This window comes from Eutrema salsugineum, unplaced genomic scaffold (genome assembly GCF_000478725.1).
Source record: "Eutrema salsugineum unplaced genomic scaffold, Eutsalg1_0 scaffold_11, whole genome shotgun sequence".
In the NCBI taxonomy this organism is placed as follows: domain Eukaryota; kingdom Viridiplantae; phylum Streptophyta; class Magnoliopsida; order Brassicales; family Brassicaceae; genus Eutrema; species Eutrema salsugineum.
The window spans coordinates 1,674,489-1,699,593 of NW_006256901.1; the positions used below are offsets into that span (position 1 = coordinate 1,674,489).

General features: G+C 35.0%; 5 protein-coding genes across 6 annotated transcripts; 3 read left to right on the forward strand and 2 right to left on the reverse strand.

Moving 5' to 3' along the window:
- Positions 1-2,036: 2,036 nt before the first annotated feature.
- On the forward strand, positions 2,037-3,821 carry LOC18026268. The gene has a single exon (XM_006409217.1). It carries the CDS (start codon positions 2,037-2,039, stop codon positions 3,819-3,821), a length of 1,785 nt encoding a protein of 594 aa, XP_006409280.1.
- Positions 3,822-9,997: 6,176 nt separating this feature from the next.
- On the reverse strand, positions 9,998-13,989 carry LOC18026269. The gene is made up of 14 exons (XM_024160857.1): positions 13,855-13,989; positions 13,678-13,765; positions 13,466-13,570; positions 13,283-13,380; positions 13,102-13,185; positions 12,787-12,983; positions 12,601-12,673; positions 12,472-12,517; positions 12,268-12,377; positions 12,057-12,164; positions 11,911-11,967; positions 11,760-11,821; positions 11,375-11,687; positions 9,998-11,234 (listed from the first exon to the last, which is right to left on the reverse strand). The coding sequence occupies exons 1-14, from the start codon at positions 13,924-13,926 to the stop codon at positions 10,203-10,205; spliced, it is 2,445 nt and encodes an 814-aa protein (XP_024016625.1). The 5' UTR covers positions 13,927-13,989; the 3' UTR covers positions 9,998-10,202.
- A 544-nt stretch (positions 13,990-14,533) lies between these two features.
- On the reverse strand, positions 14,534-16,524 carry LOC18026270 (dehydrodolichyl diphosphate synthase 6). 2 transcript variants are annotated; one of them, XM_024160709.1, is made up of 2 exons: positions 16,323-16,524; positions 14,534-15,530 (listed from the first exon to the last, which is right to left on the reverse strand). In XM_024160709.1, the coding sequence occupies exon 2, from the start codon at positions 15,499-15,501 to the stop codon at positions 14,677-14,679; it is 825 nt and encodes a 274-aa protein (XP_024016477.1). In that variant the 5' UTR covers positions 15,502-15,530; positions 16,323-16,524; the 3' UTR covers positions 14,534-14,676. The 2 variants fall into 2 exon arrangements, with proteins under 2 accessions (XP_024016477.1, XP_006409282.1); XM_006409219.2 differs by having other exon boundaries at positions 14,534-15,527; positions 16,323-16,517.
- A 389-nt stretch (positions 16,525-16,913) lies between these two features.
- LOC18026271 (high mobility group B protein 4) lies at positions 16,914-18,260 on the forward strand. Its single transcript, XM_006409220.2, has 8 exons — positions 16,914-16,996; positions 17,082-17,137; positions 17,240-17,329; positions 17,412-17,469; positions 17,557-17,601; positions 17,692-17,772; positions 17,869-17,937; positions 18,026-18,260. Exons 2-8 carry the CDS (start codon positions 17,091-17,093, stop codon positions 18,044-18,046), a joined length of 411 nt encoding a protein of 136 aa, XP_006409283.1. The 5' UTR covers positions 16,914-16,996; positions 17,082-17,090; the 3' UTR covers positions 18,047-18,260.
- Positions 18,261-18,986: 726 nt separating this feature from the next.
- LOC18026272 lies at positions 18,987-20,677 on the forward strand. Its single transcript, XM_006409221.2, has 2 exons — positions 18,987-20,148; positions 20,508-20,677. Exons 1-2 carry the CDS (start codon positions 18,987-18,989, stop codon positions 20,675-20,677), a joined length of 1,332 nt encoding a protein of 443 aa, XP_006409284.2.
- Positions 20,678-25,105: the final 4,428 nt, after the last annotated feature.

A 25,105-nucleotide genomic window follows, 5' to 3' on the forward strand; every position in this document is an offset into this window, starting at 1 on the left:
ATTAGTAGTACCAATACAAACTTATCTAAATTAAATATTGTTAACCAATAACAGAAAGTAATTCAATCTAAGCATTGTATCTATACAACACCATGAAAAATAAACTTGATATCTATCAAACAATAAATACATAATAAAAAAGCCAAAAAACAAGAAAATTAACTTATAAACCAAAAATTGAACAAATCTGCGCGGACAGTCCCTAGTGATAGTGATCTGATTGAAGTTTGGGGTTTGTAGATTGTTTTTTCGCCAAATATTGGACTATTTTCTAAATTTTGAGGCTTACAAGAAAAAAAAAAGAGTGAATCTTTTGTCATAACGAGGTTAAGTTGGATCTGACACGCATGAACGTGTGTTAATTAATGAAACTAGATAAACTAAAAGAGAGTATTAGTGTTAGTGTTTCAATGAAGCTAAAAGGTTAATATCTGCTGTAACCTGAAGATGAGATTTAGAAGAGACAAAAACTGTTATTGTGCATGTGCACTAAGCTGCCTCCTCGCTTGTCCCCTTCTTCTCCTCCTTAATATTCCTTCTTTACTTAGTTTAATCTAAATTAATGGTAATTATAATATTTTGATCAACAGTCTTACACCCATTATAAATTGGCCTTAATTTGTTCTGGATCGAATCTCTGGTAGCTAGAGTCTCTTTTCAGATGGCCACGAGAGCCGATGAAAGGTCATTATTATAATTCATTTTCTTCGAATCTTTCGTTGAAAACTAAGTTTTTAACAATATTTTCAATTGATGAATGTGTTAGTCACACGATGATCTAATGTCTTGCATCTAAAACAAATAATCGACACATGATCGACTCCGAATAAATCAGTCCATAACCAAATCATATATAGTAGAATTTACTCATTTTACCATCTTTTTAAAAAGAAAAACACTTTTGTGGATCTATCACTTTGTCAAAGTGGTACTAGGAATTGCATGCTCATACCTCGTTTTCAGTAAGCAAATTTGCTTGCATATACCTTATTTATAGATGCATGTTATGAATTTATGATAAGTCCACAAACATAGCAAATTAATCGAGGTAAAGATTATATACTGTGCGGGACTTGAGGTCCGAACAGAAGGATAATAATTGTGGATAATTTAGAGATAGTACAAACAATGTATCCTTAGGCAATAGTTAAGAATAAAGTTGAAGCTGGACCTCTTTTTCCATAGTAAATTTCTCGATTGATCTAAACTTTGTCGCCTCAGTAATGTAAAAACGCAAATTTAAACATGAATAAATAAGAAAAATAACTAAGTTGTTGTGCATGAAGTGAAAGAATGGGAAAGGCCAGGTTTTAGATTCAAACCATATAGAGTGCAGACTATTTTAGAAGCTTCGTGAGTCCTTTGTCATGATTTTGTGCTCTAAAAAATTGTTCTCTATTGCTTATAACAAATCAATGTTTTATGATAAGATAGATGTTAGGATCTATTGTGTACAAATGCTACATCACATTTAAACATAAAATATATATAAAATGATTATACCTAGAGAGTATATATAAAATTCCAGCAGGTTGAATCCCTTGGAAATTTCTAACAGATTATAAAAGCATCAAATTATATTAGAAATCTGTTAAAATTTTCTGAGATATTATATTAGTGGACAATTCCGCCAGATTTACCCTTATTTTCTTGTATAAAAAATATAAAGACACAAACATAATATGAACCCGCGCGGGGGTCAACTCTAGTAATTTGAAACAAGAGGGAGTAATTTATTTTGAAGTAGATCGAGATAACATGAAACTCCTTGGTAGTAGTGATATTAACACATGTTATTAATATATACTATTTTAAATATGGACAGCTCGGAGACACGTTTGGGTGAATTCAAACCAATGATATAGTATATGACAAGTTGAATATAAAATCGTAACTAGTCTAATTAAATTAACTTATGTTCACATCTATACAACTTTCAGTCAAGATGAGGAAGGTGGGAGTATAAATGTAACACACTGACACACACATTTTGTCATAACAAATTCAATCAAAGAAGTTTTTTTTTTACAGAAAAAATGCAATCTGATGATGAAGAAGAAGGGCCCGTATGTCGTCTGTCTCATCCAGCTCATCCTCACACCCTCTCCTATCGAACTGGCGGGAAGCCTCCGTCTGGTTGCTTTGCAAGCGGCAAAGAAATGACGTTTTGCGATGCATTCTACTATCTATGTAAAACATGTGATGTAGAGTTCCATGATCGTTGTCACATGTCGCCGAGGAAGATGACACACCCTTTTCACCCACAACATCCTCTTGTTTTCAGTGTTTTAAACCACAAAACCATGATCATATATGAGTGCAACCTACATGAATACTATGACGAGGGATTCACCCCCCAATCCGGCATACCTGATCATGGTAACGTTTTTGAAACATGCACTTGGTGTGGAGGAAATTTGAAAGATTACAGTTTTTTCTACCGTTGTTCAATCTGTAACTTTTGCTTGGATCCACCTTGTTCCAAAATATTCCCACTTCCTACTATCCCAAATCCAAAAAGCCATCACCATTCACTCTTTTTCCTTCCTCGGCCACTTTTGCTTCCATGTGATGCATGTGGGTTGGTAGAAAAAAAGAATCCAAGTTATACTTGTCTTCAATGTAACTACATTGTCCACGAGAGCTGTATAGATTTACCACGCATCATAAAAATCACTCGCCATCCCCATCGCCTCTTTTATAGACCTTTTCTTTCACCCACACTTTCATCGTCATGTCGACTTTGCTACAAGACAGTTGATATTAAGTATGGTCAGTATTCTTGCAATCATGAGGATTGCTCTTATGTGGCTCATTCCAAATGTTCAACTCATACAACAGTATGGGATGGGAGCGAACTCGAATGGGAACCTGAAGAATCTGTTGAAACTGAAGAAGATGTTGCCCCATTCAAGAGAGTTGGTGATGATTTGATAATACATTTTTGTCATGAACATCATCTTAGGCTTGACAAGTATAATGGTGTTCGAGATGCTGAGAAGCAATGTCAAGCGTGCACACTTCATATCGATTCTCGCGATTTCTACAATTGCGTGCAGTGTGACTACTTTCTCCATGAGGTATGTGCCAATCTTCCTCGGAAACTTGATCATGCATTGCATAATCACCCTCTTGTCCTAGATCCGTCTCCTCCACAAGAATACAGCTTTCTCTCCGTAGGCTGTTCAGTTTGTTCTCGGGCGTTCACGGGTTTTAGGTACAAGTGCTGCAAAGATGGTTGTGGCGAAGAGAGTCGCAGACAGTTTCAAGTAGATGTTCGGTGCATCTTAGTTCCTGATTATTTCACTCACAAGAGCCATGAACATCCCTTGTTCATCCCCATTTCTACTGGTGAAGCAATGATTTTTTGTGCGAGTTGCGAACGTAGGTGTGCTGGTTACTATCTGCAATGTACTTTATGTGACTTTGCAATATGTTATGAATGTGCTACCATTCCAAATAAGTTACACAACAAATATGATGTACATCAACCTCTCTCCCTCTGCTACGGAGACGTCTCGGACGAAACATATTGGTGCGAAGTATGTGAGGAAGAAATAGATCAAAGAGAATGGTTCTACACATGCAACAAACCTTGCATCACTATCCACCGGAGTTGCCTATTTGGGTCTTTCGCTTATATGAAGCCAGGCTACACGTTCCATTACAACAGATCTTTAAGTGTGAAAGTTGTTTCCAACACTAGTAACACTCGACCGATTTGCCATCATTGTGGTTTCCGCTGCTCGAGCTCTGTATACTTGGAGTTGTCTACTGAGACGCATATGTGTTCTTTCAGCTGTCTTACATTTTTGATGTGAGAAAGCTAAGTTGAGAGAAATGTTATGAACTTCTGTTGTTCAGTATTACTATGTGTTTTTTTTTTTGGTTCTACTAGAGAATAAAACATCCTTTTGAATTCGATGATTATCAATATCTCTTCTTTTATATAACCATATGATTCAGTTTCTTGCAAATTATGCAATACCATCACAAGATCTTGTGTCGATTAACAAGTTTTTGCACATAATATAATTATTGAAGAATTTGATTTAATATTTAGTTATTTAGACTTTAAAGGTTATATAATATGTTGATGGAACCATGTTGAAGCCACCGTCCACTATATTTAAAGTTCAATGGCCGTGAGCTGGCATAATTTACCATGGTAACACTTTCGAAACCTGCACGTGGTGTGGAGGAGTTTTGAAAGATTATCAGTTTTTTTTCTTTCTATCGTTTTCGAATTTGCTATATGTTATGAATGTGCGGCCATATATTCCAGATAAGTTACACAACAAATATGATGTACATCATCCATTCTCCATTTGCTACGACGGAGAAGTCTCAGATGAAACATATTTATTGGTGCGAGGTATGTGAGAATGGTACTACACATGCAACAAACCTTGCAACATGAAAAAATGATGAGAGTAAGTATATAAAAGTGTTAGAAAGAATTATTAGACTCTCATGAGAACAATTGTACAAGTTATCTCTATCGAGATCTAAGATACAAATATAAACAATATATTTAGAGAAAAATGTAAAAATTTTAAAATATTGGTAACTATACAAATTTCATGATTTTTTTATAATTTCCGTTAGGTTCAGTGTCACCGATCTCCCAATATAACATTATCCACTGTTGGACCTTCCGCCATATTAAGCCAGACTACACGCTCTATTATATATACTAGTGTGAAAGTTCTTTCCGACTCATGGTATTGTATTGGGTAATTTTATCCTACTCGACCTGAACCCAAAATGAACCCGTCCGTTTTAAACTATGTATCGGTTAATCCTATTGGAATTTATTATCCTATAATGTAACCTAAATAAATTTATGAGTTTTAAAGTTTACCCGTGGGTACCCTAAATTTTTTTTTAATATATATACTGTAAAAAAATAACATAAATTATTAGTTTACTTGATGTCAAATAATCTAAAACAAAACAAATGATGTTTTAATAAAAATTTATACATCTTGAAAGAAAAAAAAACAAGTTACAACTTAGGCCATGTTTGTTTTTTTATCTAGATGTTGAATCTAGATTTAGTATCTAGATGCTGCATCTAGATACAACATCTAGATATTGTTTGTTTTGGAAATTTACTTTACATCAAGATTATGTGTCTAGATACATAATTATTTGTTATGAATCTATGAAAATAGTTGGATGCAAAATATATATAATGACTAAAAAGACATACTTTTGAATTATTTGTTTTATTTTTTATCAAATTTGTTTTATATTAAATTAAGCTAAAATTATTTCAAAGTGATATTTTTATCAGATTAATTTTTAAATATACATTAAAAAAACAATTTTGTATTTTTTATGAAAACATCATTTCATAGATTTGTCAGAAATTTTTTTTTTACATTTTGGCGGGAAATCAGAATTTTTAGCAGGAAATCCAAATTTTGCATTTTGACGGAAAATCAAAATTTTGCGGAAAAACATCATTTATCAGATTTGACGGTCAAATTGGCGATTTTGCAGTTTTGGCAGGAAATAAATTTTTGTGTTTTTGTTGAAAAACCGAGATTTTATGTTAGGAGGAAAAATGAAATTTTGCGTTTTTAGCGGGAAACCGAGATTTTGTGTTTCTGGCAGGAAACCGAGATATTATGTTTTTGGCAAAAAATAAAATTTTGCGTTTTCAAGGGGTAACTGATATTTTACGTTTTTAGCAGGAAACCGAGATTTTGGGTTTTTAGCGGGAACTTTTATGTTTTTGGCGAAAAAATGAAATTTTGTGTTTTTAGCAGAAAACCAAAATTTTGCTTTTTTGGCGGGAAAACAAGATTTTATTTTTTTGGCGAGAAAACGAGATTTAGCGTCTTTTTCGGAAACCAAGATTCAGCGTTTTTGACGGTAAACCGAGATTTTGAATTATTAGAAGATAAAAAATTATTCATGGGCTATATATATCATGTTTATCTGTAAGCCCATCACAAATCTATCATTAAAAAAACCCACGGGTACCCTAAACCCAATAGGCTAGAACCCGACAGGGTAGAATGAAAACCAAACTGCCTGTTTTAAACACGCATGTTTTTTTTTGCTAAAAGAACAGAGTATTGGGTAGGAAAAAATTAAGTGAGAATGTATGAAACTATCCTCCAACCCATGTTTATTGCCAGATTAGCCTTCAATAAGTCTACCTTGCTAAATAATCCTTATTAAACTTGCCATTATCTAATTTATCCATATGTTTGAAATTATTACAAAATTGCTATTATTTTGTTATTTTTTTTTATAAATTTTGTGTAGGAAATTTTTTAAAGAGATATTAAGGTAATTAAAAACAATTAGGTTTAGGAAATCATATGTTGGGTTCTAAAAAAAAAAATCTGAAGCGATGACATAAAAGGCGATTGGCGGCGAACTAGGGTTTGTTTTTCTCCGACCAGATTCCGGCATGGACTAAAGGTTTTCTGGTAAGGTTTTTCTTTCTCGCACTTTTCTGTACTTTCCTTTTTGTTAAGGGATGTTTCTGTGGAGTTCCAACGACAACGAAGTGCAGAGTTACGACGACGAAGACGAAGTGCAGAGTTACGATGACGACGATGAAGTGCAGAGTTACAACGGTGAAGTTGGAGCTCGCGGCGGCGGCTGATTTTTGTGAAAAATCTAACCCTAATTTTTTTTTTGCAGGTGTTAGGCAAAATTCTGGTGGGTTAGGAGAAATTCCGGTGAGGGTGACGAAATTCCAGTGAGGGTGAAGAATTTGCGGTGAGTCATGGTTATTGTATGGTCGATTTCTTCATTACATTGTAGTCGATTTTTTTAGTTTTGATGGTAGATTTAAACGGTATAGTATAGTTTGGTAGACTTGGTTATAAATGATAGAGTTTTGTTTGGTATACTTGTTCATAAATGATAGATACTGGTAGACTTGTTTGTATAGAGATTGGTAGACTTGTTCGTAAATGAGAGATAGACTTGTTTGTAAATGATAGAGTTATGTATGGTATACTTGTTCGTAAATAATAGAGATTGATAGACTTGTTTGTATTGAGACTGGTAGACTTGTTCGTATAGAGACTGGTAGACTTGTTCGTATAGAGATTGGTAGACTTGCTCGTAAATGATTGAGTAGTAGACTTGTTTGTAAATGATAGAGTTATGTTTGGTATACTTGTTTGAAAAGATAGATATTGGTATACTTGTTCGTAAATGGTTGAAAGTGGTGGACTAATTGTTATTTGTTGTATAGTTTTGTAGATCTGTTTTGCTAGAGTGTTATGTCACCTTGTTATATTCTTAGATCTTTTTTTACATTCTGGAAGTTATTACATCAATGCAGAGATGGGCTCTTCTAGCAAGACGAATGAGTACCCACCCACACGAACCAGAAGAAGCCCAGATGTCTGATTCAACGCGTGTTGAAGCGGACGACAAGTACGGACCCGATACAAACTCGGCGAAATGAGAAGGATAGGATGAGGTAAACTTTTTGGGATCAAATATTCGTTTATGGGTAGACTTATTTTGTATGTGAAACTCTTATGATGGTAGACTTGTTATGTCAAACCCTGACGAAAGTAGACTTTTATTGTTTTGTACGTCGAATTCGAACGCAGTAGACTTCTATGTTGGATGTTTTTAGGACACGTTGATGCTTTCAAAGGACCATGTTTTTTTTTTTTTGCAAGATGTTAGTCCTTTGAAATTTTGGTATATTTGTTGTCGAAACCGTTAATTATTGGGGTATTTTGCATCAAGTAGGACAAGTTCAATACAAACAGAGTTCGAAAAAGCAGAAGGTCGTACAAGTCCGGTAGACCGATTATTACAAGATAGTTCCAAAAAAGTTGTACATAGAAAGTTTAGGCTTTGCATGTGACGCGATTATGTCCACATTTACCACAGTTAGAGCATTTAGGCATCTGTCTGGGACGTTTGTTCGCCATGGCAATCTCGTATGCACTCTTAATGCGTGTCTTCTTTGGCCTACCCGGAGGATTGCGAACGAAAGGAGGATGACAAACTTTGTTAGCCACTTAATCTGGCACCGGTAGTGCTACATCTCTTAGCATTACACTTCCTGTGTAAGCATGTTGCAAGTAGTTCGTTTGGTAGTAGGGATGGCATAAGGAGATTCGTGAAGTTTTTCTTGCTTCCGCAGCGGCTATGGCATGTACACAAGGGATTTTATAAAGATCAAACCTACGACAGATACATGTTTTTTTCCTCAAATTGACAACATGCGCAGAAGTTGTGCCCATAACCTCCAAATGATCTACATCAATTACTTGCACAAGCAAAAGTTTGGCATCTTCAACTCTGACCTGTTTAAGAAATATGTCAAGAAGTCTACTACAACTGCTACTTCAAATAACATGTCAATCATAAAATAAAAATAAGTCTACCAATATGTAACACGTCTACTACAGATGTAAATGAAGTTTGCTCCATGATTTAAGGTGATCGAAGGAATATTTTGTGAGAAGATGTGGAATGATGAAAATAACTTGTTATAAAGAAACAGATACATGCAACAAATTTTGAAGTCCCACAGTTCGACGACTGCAACCCTAATCGAAGAAGATGACACAATCATCTTTTTTGTAAAATTACGAACAAATGTGGGCAAAATAGTCATTTCACGTTTCCAAAAAGTTAAATATCTATCAATAAAGAAGGTTCATAAGTCTAGCAACCTCGCAAATACTTATAAGTCTACTAAACTGAACAATATTTTGGCATGATGAGGTTATCTGATTAAGTACCAAAAACAAATATAAGTCTACCATAATTGTAAATCAAAAATATTAAATCTATCAAAAATTAATAAATCTATCATGCTTGTAATTAAATCAACCACATTATTTACTGAATTTTGATGGTTTTAAATCTACCATTAATACTAATAAATCTATCAAATTCTAATAGAGCTACAATAAATAGTAATAAATCTATCAACCTAAATAAGTCTATCGTACATCAAAATAAATAAATCTGTCACCATTACAAATAAGTCTACCAAATTTTAAGATAAATCTGTCACCACTAGTATTTAAATCTATCAAAAAAAGTCAAACACTTACCATAAGTCAACAGAATATTTATAAGTTTATCATAAAGGACAATAAATCTACCAACAAATAATATGTCTATCAACAAATAATATGTCTACCAACAAAAAATATGTCTGCTATAATACTGAAATATGTCTACTATAATACTGAAATATGTCTACTATAATACTGAAATATGTCTACTAAAATAAGTCTACTAATTTTACACAAATCTAACTTCTGTCAAATAACCAACAAAATTTTGCGTTGACCAAATTTTAACAAGTCTACTACAAATATTGATAGATTTAAGTTTAATTCCGTACTACTTTTTGCTTATATGACATATAAAAAATAATAGCATTTTTATAATACTGTTTTTTTCAACAAAGCTCAAAAAGTCATTTTCGGTATACGAAGTTAATCCAATATAAAATATAAAAATATATCAAACTATTAATAAACATAGTTTTAGAGAATAGTTTAGTAATCTTCCCAAAATTAAAGGGTTTCGGGTACCCATGGGGTAAAAACCCAACAATAACACCCCTATTTCCAACACTAGACACTCGACCATTTGTAATCAATATGGCTATCGCTGCTGGACCCCTGTATACTTCGAGCTGACTAAAGTGAAGCATATGTGTTTCTTCGATTAATTAGTCATTTTGACGTGGAAAAGTTAAGTTGTGAGAAATGTTATGAACTTTTCTGTTGTGCGTATTTTTTTTTTTTCTCTTTCTATTAGACTTGTTGTATTCACACCACTTGTGAAAAATAAAACACCCTTTTGAATTCGATAATTTATCAAAATCTCCTGTTATATAACCATAGGATTATTCAGTGGCTTACAAGATCTTGTGTTGATTGTATCGAGGACTAAAGAAACTAATAGTTCTAGAGTAAGGAAAATAGATGGCTTTGCATCATCTACAATACATATATATATATATATATATAAGATATCTAATTAATTTGCATATATCATATTACTCGGGACAAAAATCCTCTATATCGATGGAAAAGATGAAACATATTGGTTCCAAGTCACTAGATGGTACCGTACAAGTAAAAATTGTGGAGTGAGAATGCGACTGAATGAAGAAGACCTTCTCACTTGTCCGGAAGGGATCTCCGTCTTGGCTTTAAGCCCCCTGAGTATTTTGTAGTTCACCTGAAGAGACTTGAGAGTTTTCTTGGTCTCTTTGTCTTCTCTGATGATAATGAGTCGCTCTCCTCTTTACTAGACGCTTGCTGACTTGGTTTCACAAGAACTTTTAGAAGATCGCTCATAGATTTGTCGGAAACGAAGCCGTGTTTTGCATCTTGAATCTCCTTCATAGGCATGTCGTTCGGTTTCAATTTATGTGTCTCCTTCAAACGGTTCTTCGAAGTCTTCTGCTTAGGCAGATCAGAGACTGGTGATTTAGTGCCACGCTTGTTGTTCTTTTGGACTACGGTCTGATGCTCATTCTTAGCTGGACCAGAGAGACTTTCCAGAGTCTCTTGCTCAGCTGATTTTGACCTCTTTGAAGTCTTTTGCTTCGAATCCTTCGGGGCTAGTGCTTCTTTACGTCGCTTAGATTTTTGGACTACTACAGACTGATCTTGATTCTTTGCTTGACCAGAGAAGGTTGATTCCACAGTCTCTTGCTCAGCTGTATTTGACCTCTTTGAAGTCTTTTGCTTCGGATCCTTTGGGGCTAGTGCTTCTTTGCGACGTCGCTTAGGTTTTTGGACAACTACAGACTTATCTTGATTCTTTGCTTGACCAGAGAGTGTTGAGTCTGGACACATCTCAGTCTCTTGGTCATTCTTGTGCTCACAGTCTTCTCTCATCCTCTTCAAATTTCTTTGGTGAGCCTTGAAAACAGATGATGCTTTAGAGCCATGGACTAGAGCTTGACCGTTGCAATCCTCCTTTGATTGTTTAGAAACTACCAACTCAGCCTTCTCCTCCATACAAGCCGCTGGAACTATTTGATCTCTGGAGCTCTGTTTCTTCTCGACTGAATTTGGCTGTTCGATGATGGTGTCCATAATGATTTTGCCAAGAACAAATCCTATTTCGCATGGACTTCCCTTCCCAAGTGAGATATAGTCAATAGAGAATCCTTCTTTTTTGCTTTCATATGATTCCACATCACTCAATCTCGCAAACCAATCTGCTACATCTTTCCGCTTTGTCTTCGGTATAAACACCTGAGAAACCGCGTAAAAACAATTGTTCGATTAAGAAAAGTTGAAGCAGAGATTTGAGGAATTTGAGTACAAGATCGAACATAGATCAGCAAAACTTAAACCGAGTATTTATATCGTAGTAAAATGCACTTTGTACTTACCAGACCAGAGCATTTGAAGTCTGGGTATAGGTGTAGGGCTTCGCGGAGAGCCTCCATTTCAGTCAGAACAATTAAAGTTTTTCTAACTAGATATGCGAACTCTGAAACTGCTTCTGCAAGATCTTTATCGGATCTCTTACTCGAAGATTTAGATATCTCAGAGGCGTATCCTAGTACTGAGTTTTCATGTTCTCTAGCAAATTTGACAGCTCTGCTCCAGTTTCTATGGTAGAGCAGGGAGGCAAAAGCGTGCAGTACAATAGCCTCCTGAGGGCTACGCACTAGTGCAGTGTGAAAAGCCAACACTGCAATCCTGTTCAAAACAAATCAGGACATGATTGAAAGAGACGATTCGTATTCCTATAGAGATAGAGAAACAACGCACCATAGTCTTGAGTCAGCAGGCTGATCGCAGGAAACCAACTTATCCATATTGGAGAATAACCTCTGCATCAAACAACAGTAAACCCGACTCAGAAAATGTCCAAAAAAAGGGGATCATTAGAAAACGTTCCTTGCATAAAGAAGTCACGTACTACTAGCATTGAGGAACTTGGTGGAGATGTTTTACTAGCTTGATCCAGGTAAGCTGCCTGAAATACAAATTCATCCAAGTAAAAACTCAACAACAAAAACAAAAAAAAAAAGTTACAAGATTGACGAGTGAGAGCAAATGATATACCTGAAAAGGAAGCAAAACGTGAAGTAGTTTGAAATTCATGAGAAGAAGGATGGAAGGTGCAGCAGCTCCATACGCAAGCATATAATTCATCTCCAAAATTAATCTAAACTGAACAAAGAAAAAAGCATGATTGTAATAGCTAAGACCATGAACATATTACTTAAAACAAAGGCGGTGATTCTAAGTATGTCCACATTCAAACAGCCAATACCTGGCCCAAATTTGCGACGGAAGATATAAATTCAGGTATCGCAGTCTCAATATCCTCTGAAAGCGATAGACCCAATCGAGCTGCAATTCTTAACCCCCTGAGAATTCTAGCTGTGATTGGAGAAAACCATGACATATTAGTCAGACACAAGAATAAAGCACCTTGTTCAGATACAAGGCCGTGAGGAGAATAAACTAAGCATACCGCAATCTTCATTGAACGACAGTTGTGCAGGGACAAGTGTACGTAGCTGCATTCGCATTAGTAAACAATGGTTAATACCATAAATGATTACACTGACAATTTTCAAAACGAGTAAGCAAAGTCAGTCACCTTCAGATCCTTCAAGTCTTCCATTCCATTGGAGTAGTCATAAACTTTAAATTCAAAGGGATCATAGAACAAACTGTACATAGATATAATACAACAAGTAAGTTGGGTTTCGATGATGGCATATGTTTATCAAAAAACAGAAAACAGTACACTGTGCTAAAAAGGCATATGTTTCAGAAACTACACCTGTTAACTGTGAAATCCCGTTGCAAGCTATTCCTCCAGAGATTGCAGTCTTTTACATCCCAACCAGAATACATCTTGAAGAGGCTGCTATTCTCGTTTGCCTCAGTATTATGTGGAACACCATATTTCGCTTTGGACTCCCCCAAATCATTTTCATGCTCACTGTCACTTTGTGCCACGGTATCAAAACTGGACACCTATAACACAAAAGGAAAAATTGCACAACGCTTATGGGAACCTGAAACAGAAGATAAAAAAAAAAAGAAGCACAATTCTAAAACTAGGCAAAACCTATGTAAAGGCCAGGAAACTGACCTCAATTACCGAACCTTTCATCCATACGTGACAAATAGGAAACCGTTTCCCAATAACCTGAGCACGATGAAACAGCCGCCGGATCTGTAAGAGAAAAAAAAGACAAGATGAGTGGAGAAGCAATAACCAAAGCATAATGTCCTGAACAAGGTAATATTATCACAAGATTAAGCCATAAGACCTGCTTAAGATTAGCTGTAGTGATCACATCATAGTCTTTTGGCGCTCTATGGAGTATCAAATCCCTCACACATCCACCCACAAGGTATGCATCGAAACCTAAGCACAAAAAAACAAATATTTAGCTTTCTTCTTATTCTTCTACATCAATAATTACAAACCGCAAAACATACACAACACAAACCTTGACGTCTAAGGAGACTCAGTACATTCAAAGAGGATTCCGGAACCATTGAATTTTTAATCCCAGCATCACTTGCTCGTACCTTCTTCCACTTCGATGTATCAACTGTTAAAAACCAATCCATAAGAAAGAAAAGAACAACCTTTAACTTAGAGAACATGTTACCGTCCCAAACCAGCTTTAGTAGTATCACAAAAAAAACAATACAGCACCTGAACTTATGTCTTCATCAATAACTGAACGAATGCTCGAACACTTCTTCATGACTCCCTCAGCGAGCGTGTAATTACTCCTTTGCAGCTAAAGACCAGAAGAAACCCGCAGATGAAGTGTTCGAGCAATTGCCGCAGAGAGATTAACAAACAAAACGAGAGGAGAATTTGACCCACCTTGGAGTAAATGGCGGCTAGGGTTTGAGACCGAAAGATTACGTTCCCTCTGCGCTTAATGATACCCGCCATGGCAAAGACTCGAAATCATGGCTTTTTAAGCCATCTTTTCCGAAGAAAAAAAGGCTCTTTCCGTGACAGAGTCGCGAATTTTTAGGTTTCAAGTGCACAAGTCTAAGCCCGACCGTGATTTTGCTTCTAACCTACCGAACCAGAGTCCACGTCCCCGGTACGGTTCAGGTACAACCCCGGTTCTTTGGGTTTTTGAAATTGCTAGATCGGAAATTTATAAATCAATCAAGGCTAAACCATTAACAATCTAAATTTATTGCTTACATTATTTTTTGTATAACGCAACATCCTTATTCCTTACTACAACAAGTCAGACAAAGTAACATTGTCTTCGGTTGAGGTTTTTTTGTTATTGAATGAAAACAATTTCCCAAACAATTTTGTTGTGTTGCTTGGTATAATGTTCAAGCTAGGCCTAGGAATTCGGGTTAACCGAACCGAAACTGATTTCGGTTTTTCGTGTAATTCCACTGAAATTAATCGAACAAAATAAGGTTCGGTTCGATTCGGTTATCGGGTAATTCGATTTTCAAAAATTCTACCGAATTGAACTTCAAGCTCTTGATCTCCATGAGGAAGAGAATCGTGGAACGAACACCTCTGAACAAAAAAATCTCAAGCGAGCATTATTCGTGTGTTAAATACATTGCCTGTTCTATGTAATCCCAAGTTTCCTTTTGATAATATACCACAAGAACATCACATCATATCACATTAAAACAAAAAAGCCAAAAGAAAAGATGAGGACAATCACAACTGTTTCTTCTTCTTCTCCAAGTATGAATGGCTTCTCTGGAAGTTCAATATAGCCCAGACCAAATGCCTCAGGCCAATCTCAGGCCACAGAGCATCCGGAGAGAAGAGCTGAGTATTACCTGTTTGCCATAGAAGAAAGTTGCTCAGCCTCGTCTCTCCTGAACTCCGGATCAGTATATCAGGATCCGGCGCAACGCTCATCTGCATATTCCCTTCAATATCCACCAACTGTATTCTCTCTACATCCCTATCACCTAACTTGTTCATACACGATTTCTTGACAGCTTGTAAGATCTCATCTGTCGAGTTATAGGCAACGCAGACAAGAAGCACCACTTTACTATTCTTAGCTGTGACCTTCATGACTTCTTCTGCAGCAGCTCTCACTTGGTCACTTAGAAGCGCCAAGTTACCAATAAAATACACACGTATCCCGTACTCATGCGCAAAGCTCTCTTTCTCAAGCAAAGACTTGATCTTTTCAAGCATCAACTCCATTAGATACTGAACTTCTTCAGGACGTCTGTTAAAATTATCTATGCTAAATGCGTATATCGTTACATACTTGATACCTAGCTCGTAGCAGTATTGTAGCATAGACATAAGTGCGGGAAACCCGGCTTTATGGCCAGACCCAACTTCTAGACCAAGCTTCTTTGCATACCTCCGGTTTCCATCCATGATAAAGGCGAGATGAATCGGCAAAGGACCCATAGATAAGACTCGGAATAAACATTTTCTTGAAAACCCGCAAATCTGCTCGACCAGTTGGCTAATTCCACCGCTCATACGTCTTATTTGACCCGGAAGTTCAACCATTTCGGATTCCCCCTTTCCACTATTCTCTGCTACATTAAAGGAAAAAAGATGCCAAAACATTCAAAAATGCTTATCAATAAAAGGCTAAAACAATATTACGCAACCTACTCCATCGTTTTCATAATGACAAATTGGTTCTACACACACCATAACAGTACTAACTATACTTATCATCTTAAACGATCCATATGTAAACAACGAAGCAAAGAATGGTGCCAAACCAAGATGCTCTTGGAGCAACTAAATCTATCTTCCCCTTTATTCATATTCCACTATCCGCTGCTACCTCAAAGGAAAAAGGATGCCAAAATATTCAAAAAGCTTATCAATAAAAGGCTAAAACAAGATATATCAACTACTCCATCGTTTCATAATGAAAATTTAGTTCTACACAAACCCTTAACAGTACTTAACTAGCTAACATTTATCATCTTAAACGATCCATATGGAAACAACTCAGCAAAGAAAGATGCTCTTGGAACAACTGAATCTATCTTACAAATTAAAGCTTCACCCTTTATTCATACTAGTCCTCAAATGGAAGACTAAAACACCTCACTTGGAACATAATCAACTTAGTGTTTTAGCCTCGAACCCGAATACGGAATTAAGATCCTTACTCACTATAGATCAGAAGACGAACAAACAATTTGTAAATTTGCATGCTTCCGATTTTCCGAAAGAAGATAAAAACCCATTGATGGATCAAACAAGTCAATCCATAGATTCAGATAATAAGTATTAATACTGGAAAATACACAGAAAAGCGAGAAAACTTGAAATATCCAATTCAAGTCTAAAACTGGTAAAACAGATCCTACCTGAGAAATTAGCGATATCAACGACTAGCTTGAAAAAGTAAATCGAACCGGGGAAGAGACCAGGGAGATTTCCGAAGTGAATCTGTTCACTATTTGATTGAAGACAGATAAAATCGATTCTTAAACAAAGTCGTCGACGGTGTGACCAAAATTCTTCGTCGAAGAGCTGTGACTGTGAATGAGAGAGACGCACTGGGAATAATAGAATATTCACTCAAGAGGAAGAAACCGGAAACGGTTAATAAGGGCAAAACCAATCGAAACCCGGTTCAGTTTTTGTATTTTATTTTCCTTTTTGGTCAATGTTCGAGGTTTTTTTGTTTTTTTTTTATTAAAAACGATGTTGGTTCCGGTTTTTGATTTTATATAGCTCTGGTTTGGTGTCGGTTGAGTCCGGTGTACCTGTATTTGATTTTTCATACTAAAGGGGCAGATCTGCAAAAGGAAGTTGGAGTACTTAAAAAGAAAACTGTAATTAAGGGGTCGATCCGCAAACTTAGGTACACGTGTAATTTGGACGGTCAAGATTCGAATAACACAATTCGATCCCTCCATATAATAAAATCCCGCCACAGTGCGAATTTCAATTTGCTTTTATTGTTAAATCTAAACTTTTTATTATTTCATTTATCGCTCATCAAGAAGCAAACACTCAACAAAAAAAAAAACCTAAGGTAAACAAATGGCTCCTACCGACTCAGTCCGAGTCACCCGATTCTCACTAACGATTCTTCGTTTTTGTTTGTTCTCTTGTCTCAGAAGTTCGAGATGAAAGGTGGTCAATCAAAATCTGAAGCGACGAGCACTGATCAGAGGTTTGTTTGCTTCTCCGACTCTTCGTTTTCTCCGCATCTGAGATCCATATTTTTTTTTTTTTTTGCTTCTTCTTCTCCTGATTTTGATTTCGATTTTCTCAGGCTCAAAACGAGAGGAAGAAAGCCTGGAAAGAAGACGACGAAGGATCCAAACAAGCCTAAGAGACCTCCAAGTGCTTTCTTCGTCTTCCTGTAAAAATTTCAGAATCGCAATTTCCTCTCTGCTTCGATTTTTTGTCAATTTTTTTCACTGATTAAAATGTTCGACACTAAGGGATGATTTCCGACGGGAGTTTAACGAGGCGAACCCTAATAACAAGTCCGTCGCTACTGTAAGTACTTTCCAAAATCTCTGGGAAATTTGTTTTGATTCCCACATTCTCAGATCTGTATAAATCTGAATCATATTGCAACATCAGGTTGGTAAAGCTGCCGGAGCTAAATGGAAGTCTATGAGTGATGAAGTGAGTGTATTAGCCATTGAAATGTGCTTAATCGATTGTTATCACCTTTGTCAATCTATACTCAATTGTTTCCTGAATCTATAATTACAGGATAAAGCGCCTTACGCTTCCAAGGCAGAGACGAGAAAGACTGAATATGCCAAGAGTATGCAACAGTACAACATGAAATTGGTATGAAACACTCTCATTGATTCATCTTTCACTTTCTAGTTTGTGTGTGCTTTTTCTTATGCTCTTACTGTAATTTTTCCTATAATATTTGTTTAGGCTAGTGGAACCAATAGAGGTGAAGATGAAGAATCCAAGTCTGAAGTGGACGAAGCAGGAGGAAGCGAGGTTTTTGATTAAGATTTTAAAATTCTTAATTGTATTGATTTGTTTTTCTTACATGTATGTGACATTGGTGTTCTCTTCGATTTGGCAGGAGGAAGAAGACGACGATTGAGGTTTTTAAGTTGTGGTGGCCATCGACTGACTCAGATTTGAGGATGGGATTAGCAGTCTGTGTAAACTTGCTTAGATATAACCTAAAAAAAAATTAAAAACTGGTTATTGCTTTGTGTTTGTGATATTGAGAACCTCATTTGCTACTTCTCTATTTGTGTTTTGTAGGTCAGTTGTAGTGATAATATCACCTGAATGCTATATTATTATTCCTTATTTCCTTCTGTTTAGTAAAAGATTGATTTAGTTTTGAAGTCTCATTTCTACTAATGGTACTGATTGTTGACTTCTGGTTTGTACCTTTTAGTTGATTGAGTCTCTGATTTTGTCAATTTGTGCTTTCTCTCTTTCTCTGGTATGTTGTTGTTTGACTCTTGTGTGGCTTTTCGCAAGGGAATATTTGTGACAGAATCTTTCTCTCTGTTTGTTTGCTGTTGTGGGTTTGTCGGTATGTTAGGAGTCTTTTCATGGTTCGGTAGATTCATGGTTTGTTCCTTTGTGTTAAATCTCTGCTTGTTAGGGTTGGTTTCATAAATTTGAAGAAATTTATTCAGCAAATGGTGTGCTTGGGCAATACTGGTCTATATGCTTGGGCGGCTTGGTTTATGGTTTGCTTTTGGTTCGATTGTTTACGTTTTATCGGTATTATAAAAAACCTAAAACCGGATACAACCAATAAGTTCGGTTTGTTTGTAGCTTAAAATCCATACATTTTTATAAAACACACTTTAACTAATATTATTATTATGCGAGGGAAGAGAAACCCTACTCTACTACACATATGAGTAGGATATATATTTTATTGACTTGAATTTTAGAGATACGAGAGAAAGATTCGGCGATCTAAAAGAAAACACTGCAAGAAACCACAAAAGATGCATCGATTCTTGCAAACTAGGTTGGCAAAATCAGTTGGTGGCTTGAGTTTGAACTCTGTAACTATGCGAACTGGGTCTCGCGGGTTCTCCTCCTCGGCGGGTGTGACGTCATCTCTACCGTCATCACCGTACCTATTGCTTCCTTTGGAGGATGTGGGAGATAGTCTCGATGGCAAAGTGGTAAATTTGAACTACTACGATCCGGCAAAGAATAAAACGGTGAAAGTTGGTAATCAGACAATTCCTGAGAAGATGGGTAGTACGTGTAGCAGCTACATCGGCTCGTCACGAGGCTGGGTAGCTCGTATGAACACAGAAGATCTAACCGTACATCTAACCAATCTGTTCAATCCAACGGTGTCAAAGCCATGGCAAAGAGTGATCTCGCTACCTCCACTTGACCCTATCCGCTCTGGTTCTCCCGGCCTGGATCGGATCGTTGAGGGCGTCTCTCTCTCATCTTCGCCTGACCAACAAGACCCCGACTCGGTCACGTTGGCCGTTAAGTGGAGAGATTCCATCTCTTTCTGCAAGCTTAGCAATGGATCGAATTGGACTCACCTCCATTCTCTCCCTAACCAGTTCGCAGCCTCCGGTGTCCTCTTCTCCGAAAAACACGCAAGCTTTTATCTCACTCCTAACACTTGTCTACTCCCTGGCTCGGACCCAATCAAGAAGATCAAAGCACGTCCCGGCCAGTTCCCTCGACTGACTCATTACCAACAACGCGCTCCTCTCTCTATCCCCAACCTCTCAGACTCCGAGCACCAGCTTCTGGAGAGGTGTATCCGCATCAAACACTTAGTTCAGTCTCCCTCTGGCGATTTCTTCCTCATTTATTGGTTTATCGAGTACACGAGTGAGGGGAAACCCATCCCGTTCTGGGAGGTGGAGCAAAGGAAGAAGAAGGGCGGTGTCGTGGTGCCTACCACCAAGCGGTTCACAGTGCTTAAGAGATATTCCGAAAATGGTGGTGGTTGCGAGTCTTACACGGAAGACATCGGAGATCTCTGCATTTTCTTTGGTAAGAACGAGCTCTTCTGCGTCAACGCCACCAACTGCTCTGGACTTCAGCCTAATTCCATCTACTTCATCGACAAGGGTTGCGTTTGCATCTTCCATCTCGCTACTCACACTTACACCCAACTCGCCAAACTCGACTCTCTCACTGTTCCTTATTGGCTTGCTCCTCCCACCAATCCAATCCATCATGATTTTGGATTTTGTTCTCAATTTCCTAACTATTATTATTATTCCTCATCTTTCTTTATCTCATAATAATTAAATTAATTAATTAGGTCAAAAAAAAAAAAACTAATATTATGCATATGTTGTATGACACCTATTTTTATTACAAGTGATTAAAATAAATTATGTCAAAATTCCATTCATTCGGCTTGGTTAAGGGTTTTGGTTTCGAAGTTTTAAAAATGGTCAAATCAATTTGTTATATGATAAATCAGTTGACAATCGAAAGAAGAAGTATCTAACCAATAAATTTATAATAATTTTTCGTTCGATTATGGGTAAACATTGTGGTTATTTGACTTCTTAGATTATGGTTTTTTTTTTCTCCCGTACTAGACTCAACAATCAACATCATTAGAAGCAACTTAGCCGTGGAGGACATCGAACATCCAAACATTGACCAAATAATCAAATGGTTACGAATGGTTTTGAGCATTCTTTATAAGATTAAGACTGTTGCTGCCTGTCTCGTCGAGTTTCTCATTGTTAGCTTCGTTGAATTGTAAGCCGCAAAAGATTGTTATCATTATTTGACTTCGGGCCGAGAATGTGGTTGAAGTATTGGACCATTGCAATTAATATTTGGGCTATATTATAATAGGCCAATACTATGGTTATCAGGCTTAATCATGTATTTTGGTGTGCCTTACTAGATAGATAGGCCTAGTTAGATATTCTATTTGGGACCAATCTATAAAGGAAAAAATGATTTAAAGCAAAGGACTATTCCATTTTTGTGATAATGATTAAAGAAGCCGCGAGTAGAGGAAAAATTCGATTGCATGTGAGTCTGAAGCGACTTTTAGAAACCGATGTGATCAAAGACAAAAATGATTAAGGTTGGTCCCATAGACATGTAGATGTGTAAGTTTAGGTTTAGTGCTTTTTTATGTTGCAAATTTTATAATATAATGGAGTTTTATGTTAGTATAGTCTCTATCAGTGTTTTTGGATCTCAGATTATACGTAAATTATGAAATATTGGGTCTTTCATAGTTATCTATAAATCTTTTTTTTTGTGTACATGTGACTACTCGATTTTCAACCTTTTATTGTTTTCCTTCTTTTTAATGTTTCTAGTATTTTCACCTAAGTGTTCTTCAATGAGATTTGAAGATCTCTGCGATTCTTGTATACGTCTATATTGGTCGACACCTTAAATATCCTTAACATTTATAATGTTCTATATGTTTTTTTGTTGTTAAAGAAATGTACTAAATGTTATTAAGTGTTGATGCGAGGATGCATTTATATATGAACAAGTCGAGTTCATTGATCAACGAAGTTGGGTCTTAGATCTTCGTTATGAACATAACACAAGTCAGAATAAAAACGAAAAGAAATTAGAATGTTGTATTGTTTGATTAATGGTGAAAGAGTTAAAACTAGAAAAATCATGATAGTTAGTATCTAGGAGCTTTTCCTCTCTAGGAAAAATGATTCAATAGTCGAATGCTCCCATTTGTAGCAGAGTGGACCTTAACGAATTACCCATCTCTCAGAGCCACATGATTATATAAAGCTCTTGTCACACCATTATGTGACTTATGTCAGCTCATGACCCATCGGTTAGCTGACTTAAAAAGGGTTAAAATCAGGTCAAGAACGGTCCCATTGGTAGACAAAGCCAGTCCTCGGCCCAAATTTGGGTTCACAGCTATAATTCTATTATCTATTTTACAGGCTGCTAGATTAGTAAAATACATTGGTAGTCTAGTGGTAATTAAAACCTCTATTGAGAAAAAAAAAAGTTAGGGGAGTCATTGCATAGTCTTAATGGCTCTAGGGTTTTAATGTAGAGTTTCAATCGTATATATACAGATGTAATAATTTTAAAAAAATTAATGAAAAAGACGAGAGGAAATAAAAGAAGTAATAATGGAGGAGAGTCGAGGGAGGATACGAAGCACATGACGATCCATCATTAATACATATAATAAATGAATATAAAAATATCAAAGCGTGTTTTGAGTCATAACTTTACAACTAAAAGCCCCACAAAATGCCATCACCATCACCATGAGTTGTATGTATTGTATTCTTATCGAATCCACCTTTTTAGTTCTCTGTAATACATGAATTAATTAATTTAGTATTAGCTTTCATTAGCTACAATAATGTTGTGTTAGGTCGTTTACGTTATGAATTAGATTTTTTGTGTGAAAGTTATGTTAGTGCTATCAATTTTGAGTCTTCTTATTAAAAAGAAAAAACCATCAAAACAAATTATATATGTGTTTTGATTTCCTGCTAATTAATGATCGGGACTTCTACTCCAATTGTTTGTACTAGAGTTGAGTTTGCGTTTCGCGCGGATTTTAACATATGTTCATGTTTTTATATGTTATTTTTGAAAAATAGTTTGTTTGGTAAAACTTTTTTTTTGGTTGAATAATTTTTTTTCTATGGTTTGCATTGCGTTAACAATGCATGTGTTTTATTGTAGTTATTTTTAATAGTGTTTTTATATAACAACAAATTTGTTTCTCTTCATTTTTATATTCTTATAGTTTGTTATTTTAATTTTCTGTTTTATTTTTTCTTCGATTTTATACTAAAATTTATTTTATTTTATTTTATTTGTACTAAATATACTGATTATGAATATAAATATACATGTATTAAATGCATATTTTAAATATATTTTAATGTTAAATTTTGTGTGTTTATACTTTCATCATACTTTATTTTTAAACAGCTAATTCATCATATTTTTTTTCTTATTTTTCTTCATTTTATTAAACTTTTTCTCCATCATCATATTAACATAGTTTGTTATTTTTATTTTCGAGTCACAAAAATAGTTATTTATTTTAATTTTTTTTTCATTTTCAACTTTTTTGTTTTCATATTTTCCGAAATTTTTCTTTATTTTATGTTCTTTTTCCTCTTCTTCTTTATCTTTTTTTCTTCATCTTTATCTTCATCTTCTTCGATTTGTTTTTTCTTTATCTTTTTTTTTTAATTTTGTTCTTCTCTTATTTTTACTTCATCTTCTATTTCATCTTTATCTACATGTTTTTCTTTATATTTGATTTTTTTCTTCTTCCTCCTTTTTTCTTTTTTATGGTTTTGAATTTCATTTTCATCATCGTTTTTTTTTAACTACTTCTTCTTATTATTTTTTTCAGCTTTTACTCTACTTTTTCTTGATAACAAATAATTATTATAAATAATATGTGAATTAATTAAATCATTATTTTTAATATTAGTACTTTTCTTTTACTTTTAAATTACAATAATATTATAATGTATGAATTAATTGAGTTATTAATTTTAGTTTTCTTTCTATGCTGATGTGGACACTCTAAGAGGAGAGAAAACTCTCTAATTATATAAGATTATTATTATTATTATTGATGTAGTTTATTATATATGAGTGTATAAGTTGTAGAAAAAAAAAATTCTAAATAATTTTATTATGGGCAAAAAGGTGTGATTTATCTTTATATATTTAAGAGTATAAAAATATAGGTAGTTGGGTGATATCGAAATTCTATGGATCATTTAATCGTGTAACGTTTTCTAATAAGTCACTTTGTTTTGGGGTTATTGACTGGGTACGTAGAGGGATTATTAATTAATCCTGAGAGCCACTAGATTATTACAATGATTTTTTAGTAGTTTAATTTTATTTTTTTTGTGTGCAAATAGGGGCGAATCTGTTTTGACGAACTATCCATGCATACATATATAATTGAAAAATACATAACTTAATTAGTAATGGGTGATTAGTGTTTTGCATGTATGCAGAGCTACGTCTTGTATGCTTAGTTTTGTGTACTAGATTATTACTATGCAAATAATTAGAGTGAAACAATTGAGTAAATAGTTTGAATGCTAGTCGCTAGTTGTTAACCTTTCGACCATTAAATTTGTTTCTTATAAATACATTTAGCTGTTTTATTAATCTGTTTTTGAGGTTTTTGAGAAACTATATATGGGTTGTGTGTTATGGTTGCTAATTCATATAGGTTTTGGTCCAAATGACCAAAAGTTAATAAATTGTTATGTTACAAAACATGTTAGACCTTTTTTGTGTGTTCATATTATACAAAAAAAGTCACCGTTACATATGCATAAGTATAACATTTAATGTTACTAAGAACCGACATGTCCGTTTGTCGATGTTAACATAAGAAAGAATGCAAAAAAAGAAGGAAATTACAATATTAAATAAATTAAGAATTTAGGTTTGATGAAATACATTATATTGATGAGGGTTATTCTATTTTGAGAATAACTGAGTTATTATTGGGGCAACGGGCAAATAATTTTTGTTTTCAAAATAACTAAGTTATTATTGGGGCAACGGGCAAATAATTTTTGTTTTTTCTTAAAGGAGTTGATTATAGAAAAATGACGGTCCAATGTCCATGCTGAGCTGTTCGTTATATCATAGTTTCTTATGTTGTTGAAATTTTCGTAACACATACAACAAGTATTATTTCCCATAATCTTTATTGCATTAACTAATTAAAGTAGTTATTGAAGGTTAGTACCGAAGAGACTGATTTCACAATCCAACCACTCTTCTGTACACGTTCCAACTTACAAAAGAGAATGAGAGTTCTCATTCATTTTGTTCTCTTCTTCAATAAAAAATACTATTAATGAAGGAATCTCTCAACTTCTCTGACGAATTTTCGATTTTCTAAGTTTACTTGTTGTAGATATCTTCTGAAACAACCTTCAATATACAACTATATTCATGATATATATATATATATACATGAAAACGGTTCTGCCAAACTAAAAATAAAACTTCATATTTTTTAAAAAGAATAGAAAACTAATTTCCAGCACTATTCATTTTCGATGATTATATTCTTTGTCATTCACAATAATGAGAATAATGATAAGATGGGTTAAGAAAAAAGAATAATGAGATTAATAATAACGGTTAACAAGAAACTCAATCAATTAATCAATAA